Source organism: Cygnus olor, chromosome 26 (genome assembly GCF_009769625.2).
Source record: "Cygnus olor isolate bCygOlo1 chromosome 26, bCygOlo1.pri.v2, whole genome shotgun sequence".
In the NCBI taxonomy this organism is placed as follows: domain Eukaryota; kingdom Metazoa; phylum Chordata; class Aves; order Anseriformes; family Anatidae; genus Cygnus; species Cygnus olor.
In genome coordinates, this window is record NC_049194.1 from 2665752 (window position 1) to 2673873 (window position 8122).

General features: G+C 49.6%; 1 protein-coding gene across 1 annotated transcript; it reads left to right on the forward strand.

The window, feature by feature from the left end:
- Nucleotides 1-263: 263 nt before the first annotated feature.
- Nucleotides 264-7542, forward strand: LOC121060056 (E3 ubiquitin-protein ligase RNF13-like). Its single transcript, XM_040537458.1, has one exon. The coding sequence runs from the start codon at nucleotides 6147-6149 to the stop codon at nucleotides 7164-7166; it is 1020 nt and encodes a 339-aa protein (XP_040393392.1). The 5' UTR covers nucleotides 264-6146; the 3' UTR covers nucleotides 7167-7542.
- The last annotated feature ends 580 nt before the right edge of the window (nucleotides 7543-8122 follow it).

Here is an 8122-nt window from a genome sequence, read left to right on the forward strand (position 1 = left end):
TGGGACAAAAGTGAAAAGAAAGATCAGAAACACCCAGAAGAGTGTGCACCCTCATCATTACAGCATAGCCCTGCAAGGAGAGCAGGATGGAGAGCTGCTGTGACTTTGGCTTCACTGGAGCACCGTGGAGGAGGGACAAACTGGGTTTGTAGCCATGAGACGGGCAGAAACAGTTTTTTTGCCCATCTCTGCCTTTTTTTTTTTTTTTTCACAGCCAAAATCCTCTGTGCACCCCACAGGGAGAAAAACTCGTTCTACCCCATGAAACAACTTCCTCTGAGCTGCAGTTCCTCATTGCAAGGCACTATTGCCGTGTTGCACCAGAGGAAGAAAGAAATAAATATGGAGGAGGAATAAAAGTGAAGGTGAAAAGATGGAATCTGTGGAAGAGCTGTGAGAGGAAGGTGGAGGCCCCACCACAGGTACCCTGGGCAGAAGTGGGGAGAAGCTTCCGGAAGGTGGCGGCAGGTCTGGGCTGCCTCAGGCACCCACCAAGGGCCTCCCCCTGGGGAGGGGGGCACCCCAGGCCCAGCTCCCTGTTGTCCCCAGCATGTGGGACCCTCTCTGGTCCCCTTTCTGTGTGACCACTGTGCTCTTGTGCTTCCAGCTGGCTGAGAGTGGCCATGGCAACAGCACCAGAGCAGGAGGCCTGGCTGTCGCTGTGGGCCCGGAGCTGACCCTCATGGAGGGCGGGATGGCGGCCAGCCCTGCTCCCGGCAGTGCCCAAGCAGATTCCTCAGCCCTCAGCCCCCAGTGCCACAGAGCTGAGGTCCCTCATGCTTGGCAAGGTGGGCACAAGGCCACCACCAAGGCACAAGGCTTCAGGGATGTGGCACCAGGTGATAAGGAGGTCGAGGGAGGGTTCATGGTGGCCTTCGTCATGGAGGTAGGTGCCAAGCTTCAGAGGAAAATGGGACAGACAGGGCAAGGGGCTGTTATCCTCCAAGATAAACGCTGCTTCTGGAACAATGCTGGTGGGAGCTCTGGCTGTTGTGCCTGCAGGTGCTTCACTTGCTATCCAGACCTTTATTACAGCCTGATCCTGCCCGTCTGCAAGGTCACCAGCTTCCTGGTCACCATGTTAACAGGCATCCAGATTCTTGCAAGATGCGTGAAGAGGTACCGAAGCTGGAGGTGGAACAAACACCAGAGCAAAGGACAACATCCAGAGATCCCCCCCAGCAAGGTCTGGGGGGCCATCCACCACCATCAGTGTGCCATCTGTCTGCAGGCGTACAAGCCCCGTGAGGCCCTGAAGCTGCTCTCCTGCACCCACGCCTACCATGGCAAGTGCATCGACCTGTGGCACTGCGCTCAGCCCGGGAGCAAGACATGTCCCCTCTGCTTGCGCAGTGTGACCGCGGTAGCGCTGATCCCCCTCCATGCACACAACAGTGAGTAGAAATAACCCAGGAAGGCTCATCCAAACTGCCCCCTGGAAAATCAAGCCCCCCCATACACTCTCCTACTGTCTTCCACCCCCCTCCTTGCAACTCAAACTCCAGCCAATGCCTCTCGGGAAGCATAAACACAGCACTGGATTATAAACAATCGGAAATGCGCAGGTAGGGAATAAAGACTGAAAGGACAAATGAAGTATTGAGCGCATATCCTTGGCTCTGCCTGGTTTGGATGGACTTCAGTCTAGAAGATTTGTGAGGTCCACAACCGCAGAACAGAAGCAGCAGCACACACTAGCTCTTGCCAAGCCCGTGGATGGCCTGACTTGAGGTTCCTCCTTCCACTCTGTTTCTGAAGCTCTCACTCCTAAAAGCCTGCACAAACAGGTTTATTCCAACGAAGGGTCCAATTACTGCAATTAACAGGTAACTTTTAGCACTAAGCCTAGGTTGATGAAACAAGCACTCTACATTCCTTTTTTTTTTTTTTCCCCCAACCATATAGTTTAAAAAGAACAAAAAGCTGCTAAATGGAGAGGATGTTTTTGCTTTATGTCCAAGATTTTCAGGGCATTTTGCCAAAAGTAGAAAAGGCAAGATGATATTGCCGGCACCAGTATCTAATAAAGATGATGTCTCCCTCCGTTGCAAGGCAAACAGCTGGAACTAGAATCCATTTCCAGACATGGGTACCGAGTTGCAATGGCCCAGATTTGCTCAACTGCCTTTTTTAATTGTGAGCATTAGCCGATTATGGGTACTTTTGTAGCAGGTCCATAAATCACTGCCTTATAATCTTCTGTATGCATTAGGGCCCAGATTATCATGCTTGTACTAGGTAATAACACAGAGGAGAGATTGCCTGGACCCCTGGGAAATCCAGGAGAGACACCTGGCAGAGCACAAGAGCACACGACGCTGAGACACGTGTAGGGAATGGCGCACACAAGCAGGGCTTGCAGAGCTCCCGCAAACCTGCTCTCCATTCCTCTCCCACTTCCCTTCTCACACAGAAGCAGCAAACAGCAAGGCACAAAAACTTTCCCCACACACGACTCCATTTCTCATCTACCTAACAATGTTTTGGGTGGTGACTCTGTTTCAGCTATCTATTCAGTAAAGACATGGGTCATTCTTTCCTTTGATCCTAGATGAAAGGAGGTGGTTACATGCACCAGTTTCTAAATCAGCTCCTAGCAAAAAAAAAAAAAAAAAATCATTAACTACAGGGTGCAAGTCTGCCTTCCAGCCAGCTTGCCGCAGAGCTGGGGGCTTGCTCAGTCAGCAGGAGGGTGGAAGCGTGTCCCACATATCTTTCTTTAAAAAAGAACTGGGAGCACTGGGAGCAGAAAGGTTTTCACTGGAAGGTCACTAGATGGCCCCAGATCTTCCTTCACAGCAAATCACTGGCATTTCACTCCATGAGCCTGGTCCTCTCTAATCCTATAGCACGACCCCAGAGGAGCAGCATGCCCTGATAAGAAGGGCACCGAGCTAGAACCAGGGATACCTGCCAAGATGTCTTGAGCCCTGCATTTAACCCCACAATGGCTTTTTGTGCTCCTGGCCTTTGGCTGTTCAGGGCAGCGAGCGTCTGCTGTTTTGTCTGTACAATGCCACTGCCTGTGGACCTGAGAGACAGACCTAATACAGATAAAGGACAAGAAGCCTGATTATGTACAAACTCACATCATAGCACTGCCAGGCTGCTCTTTTCATGCTGCAAAAACCTCAGAAAAAAAAATCTAGACTTATTCTCCAAGTTAAATCAATGCTGGATCAGGCACCTGTAATGAATCTTTTGTTGGAATTGTAACGATGTCCACATCAGTCAGTCTTCTTGGCATCTCTGTTACAGTTTAAGCTATTTGGGCAGGACAAGGGTTAGATTGTGCTAGCAGTTATGTGGGGTCTAAATCAACACCAAATTCCTACGGATTTAGCAAACCTTTTTTCCGTGGAGTACAAGCAAAAAGAGGAGATAGTTTTAGATCCCTATTCCTGCATGAAGGCATAGCCCCAAAGAAGGAGCATAAAAGAACATGGGGTCTTCAGGAGGGGTGGTGTAAGTGACGAGTTAACAGAGGTAAATGGTCTTTTCCTTTCTTCTAGCTTGGATCTTTGTTCAAGTGGTAAAATGGGACCCGTTCCCTGTAATTGCTCTGCTCTTGCACACAACTGTCGTCTCCCACGTGTGGCTTGTTGACATTTAAATAAATTGCAATTATTCTGACAAAGTAGATTGCAGGGACTCCAGAGGAAATGGGTCAAGAATATATCCAGGAGCATCTGCAATGTATTTAACAGATGAACGTTACAGGGGTAGGGCACAACGAGAAGGAGAGTTCAGTGCTGGCTGTAATGAATGCAGCATGGGGCTGGAGAGGCCTGCAGGACAGCCTGGCACAGTCCCACACACGTGTGGGAAGCGCAGCTCAACCTCAGCCAGCAGGAGCCAAAGCCTCCAGGGCACTGGTGATGAAGGAGGCAGGCAGCAGCGATGCAAACAGACAGCACAGGGGGGAACCACAGAGGATAGGGCACCACTTTGGCCCTTGGATTGAACGCCATCTTGGCCTAAGTTTTTCCTGAAGCCCTCCTCGCTAATCTTGTCTGTATCCTGTTCCCCTCTTTGTCACTGTCCAGCCTCTTCAAGAGGATCTGTACTTTTACCCACAGCTCACTTTGGGGTAATGCTACGCGTTACTGAGATCCAGGCTGGACACTAACACCTGATTTCTCCTTCTATCCAAGGGCTTGGTGAGGGAGCCAGGATGGCTGCTCATGCCTTGCTGATACAGGATATAAGAAATGGCGCTAGAGCAGCCAGAAGATAACAGTACACAGCCAGAGCTGAAGATAGTACAGCATAGCATCTGCACAGAAAACAACAGGAATCCTTCCTTAGTCCCACATCTGTCAGAGCTCAAGTACAGATGCATGGCTCCTTGTCCAACCCCACAGACAGACCTGCCCCTAAGTCAGGCAGCAGTGACTGGCAGTACATAAAGCTTCGATCTGGAGGCAAAAATAGAGAGCTGAGTGCAAGTAAAGAAACGAGGGTGATGGATGCCATCACAGGGACTGTAAGGCCAAGCCAAAAATGAACCCTCAAAAAGTTCTCCCGGTGTAACTCCATTTCCTTCATCTCATTGTGCTTCAGAGTCTTTGGCTTCAACCCCTTCCCCAAACCTTTCCCTTGTTTTTAAATGCAACAAAATGCCTCCCTGTGAGTGTAAAACTCTTTAGATGAGGGGAAAATAAAATCAATTTGAAATCACAGCTGCTGGGAGTCTCTGGCACACACACACACTGTCTGCTGACATTTTCTGTAGCTCTTTTCCCGGTGAAATCTGTCTCAAGCAGAGCCCAAGGGGGCTAGTAACAAGTCAGTTACCTAGTACACAATTTTTATTTTTTTTTTTTTAAACTTTGGGTCCAACACAACTGCAATGGGAACCACGGGGCTACTCCCAAGTGGACTGTTAAACAAAAAGGGTTGTTTGTTAAAAGGTACAGGTTTTTAGGGATTTGTGGTTCAGAACTGACCTGGGTTCACTGCATATTCACTGCTAGTTTGCTCTGACAACCAGGAGAGCTATTGCCTCCCCATCAGGCTGGTGTTCCTCTGGGCACAGAGCACTCACCATTGGAGGTGGGAATTGCCTGAAAGATGAGAGCTGCATTGTCACTCCGGGAGGAACGGACAACACTTGTCCTCATGCCTTGCAATCCCCTTTTCAGCTATTTCACCATCACTCAAATTTTAAATCTGTATTTATAGCTAGAAGCTAAAGTCTTCCTTCAGTCATTTGATTCCTGCAGGTGAGATTTTAAAGTGAATAAGGTAAAAGCTCAAGCACAAGATCGCAGTCCTCCCAGGCTCACCCAGCTCAACAGGAGTCCTGCGAGCTCAGCCCCAGCAAACCTGGCTGCTCATCAGGTCCCTTGAAGGTGGATCCGCTCTCATAAAAGTTTGGCTAATGGCAGAGAGTGAGGCCACAGAGATTTTCAACTTCTGCTAGCAGCAATTTTTGACTGACAGTTAATGATTGACTTATTTCAAATGGGAAAAAAAAAAAACTTCTACCCTAAGCAATTTATTTGGTTTGGTGTCGGTTCAAAGATTATGATTTTCAGGAAAAAGAACACGTTCAGCAGACCAATTTGAGCTGCCACGTGCACCTCCAGCGGCAGATGGTGGCCAAGCCTAACAGCTCGCTCCCACTCTGCTGGGTTTTCCAGACACTGCTTGGCCACCAGCACAAAGCATCCCAGTCTGCAATGGGCACGGTGCTGGTGGGGAGGCTCATTCATTCTACCTGCATATCAACCAGATGAGAGCAACCAGCATCCTATCTGTACTCAGAGGGAGATAAAACCAGAAGCCACATGCATGGAGCAGATCAAAAAGGAAGGGGAAAGAGTGGTTTAAGCACAGTGGCAGTAATGCCACGTCTCCCTGGCATGGAACACAGCGACCAGGTGATGTCACAGACCTGCAGATATGATGTAAGGGTGTTGCTTAGCAGCTGAAGACAGCAGAAGAGAGACGAGTTGTATCCCGGGAACCTCCAAACCTAAGGAGAACCTGCAGAAACTGTTTCATCTCCACCCTGCTGTGGCTCCAAGTCATGGCACAGTGATAACAGCCAGCTGGGATAATTCTTCTGTGACTGTCTCTCACAATTTTCCTTTGGGACTAGCCTGGAAATCTGTTTTCAGAGCTACCCAACTGCATTCAACATGAGCCTTCAGCTCCAGCTCCTTTACTTTGTGGTTGCCACCTTCCTCCACGAGGTTGCTGTTGCAGAAGCCTTTGGCCATGTGGCTTACAATGGCAGCTCCAAGTGCGTTGTGTACAAAGCCCTGCCCGCATGCTTTGGGCCACAGCTCCCGGCAGAAGGGCTGACAGGGTACCTGATGAGGGCGATACCACCAAATGCTTGCCACGCCATAGAGAATCCTCCAGCACCAAGGAAGGCCTCAGAGAAATACATTGCGCTCATCCAGGGGTGCGGCTGCTCCTTTGCTGAGAAGGTCCTTCACGCCCAGCAGGCTGGCTACCAAGCTGCTGTTGTGTACAACGTGGATTCGGAGCAAATGATCACCATGACATCTGACGACAAAGAAATCCAGCAGCAGATTGAAATACCTTCACTCTTCACCGGAGAATCTGTCTCCCTTCACATGGAAAAGACTTCGCAATGTGAGAAAGGGGCATACATCAGACTTCTACCACCCAAATACTATTTCGCTCCTTATCAAGGCAATGCTAAAATGCTGCAGGACACTCGCATCATGCGGGACATGTTCTACATCATTATCACCACTATCTCAATTATGGTTGGCATAAGGTGGTGCAAGAAGGCTCATAAGATAAAGCTGTATACATACAAGCGGGGAGACAAGCACGAGAGCTGTGTGATCTGCATGTCAGAGTACAAGGAAGGGGACCTCCTGAAGATCCTGTCCTGTTCCCACGCTTATCACTGCAGCTGCATTGACACCTGGCTCCACACCCAGCCCGGGAAGAAGACATGTCCCTTCTGCAAGCAGCCCGTGAACACCCACGGGCAAGGTGAGCTCCTGCTAGAACAGGCTCACGAGGATGTGAATGAGGAGGAAGAGGAGGAGGAGCAGGGCCAAGAATATGATGCGTTCAGAGAAGCGTATGAAGATGACGAATATGGAGATGGGGAGCAAGATAATGCAAACTCAGTGGAAGGGGAGTGCTTTGATTCTCTGGAGAACAGCACCATTTGAGCTGTGAGTTGGATAAGTTATCATTAAACCAAGCAAAACTTCCCCTGTGCTTTCCCTCAGCTCCTGCTCCAGGCTAGCTTTTACTGGGAAGCAAGCAATGAACACTGCAGTTTTGGCTCCCTTCCCCGGGTCCCCCACCACAACAAGGCATAAAATCCCAGCTGGAAATATCAAAAATTCCTTAAGCCAGGGCAACAGGGGAGAAGCAGGGATTTAAGAACATTAGGTATGGGAGCTGGCTTATGTCTGCTAGGAAGCTTCCTCAATTCCCTCCCCAAATACCTGTGCATGGATACACAAGCACACACACACAGAATCTTGCTCTGAGTGTTGCCCAAAAATCCCAGGTGAGAACCATCCCGTGTATTGCAGAGAGCACGAACCGCTTCCTAGTCTGACAAGCCACAATACAGAGAGGAAAAAAATGTCAGGTACTAAGGCATAAAGCAAGTCCCTTCCCATTAGGGGTAAAACAAGGCCTGCAAGCCCCCAGCACCTCCTTGTCACCCCGCACACTGAAACATGCTGTCCGCACGCGTTGGGTGGCTCAGCACAGCCCACCGCAGAGGGTAGCCTGACCTTTAACCGCACGGGTTGAAAAACTGCTCCAGAAATATTGAGGGCACTTTAAACACCATCTCCTCAGCCGGGAGGTGATGCCAGCGGGAGGTAGAGGTCTTTACAGCAGGATTCACTTAGTGGAGCTGGGTAGATGGAAAAAGAATGAAATGCTTCTGAGCGTGGCGTAATTGGCTGCGTTTGCCTGGTGGCTGGCAATCTCGCACGCTCGCAGAGGCTGACGTGACAGGTACATGCAACCTCCTGCTACCTAGGTTGTTCCAGGTCATTATCCAAATGTGCCTAAGCACCTTAAGGGTTGCTGGATTGATGTACTAACATGATGCAAACAGATCTTCGTCTCTTCTCCAGATACACCAGGTACAGCCGTATTATTT

What these genes read in the sequence shown, in the direction of transcription:
- LOC121060056 (XM_040537458.1), top strand. Translation starts at nt 6,147, where the DNA reads ATGAGCCTTCAGCTCCAGCTCCTTTACTTTGTGGTTGCCACCTTCCTC.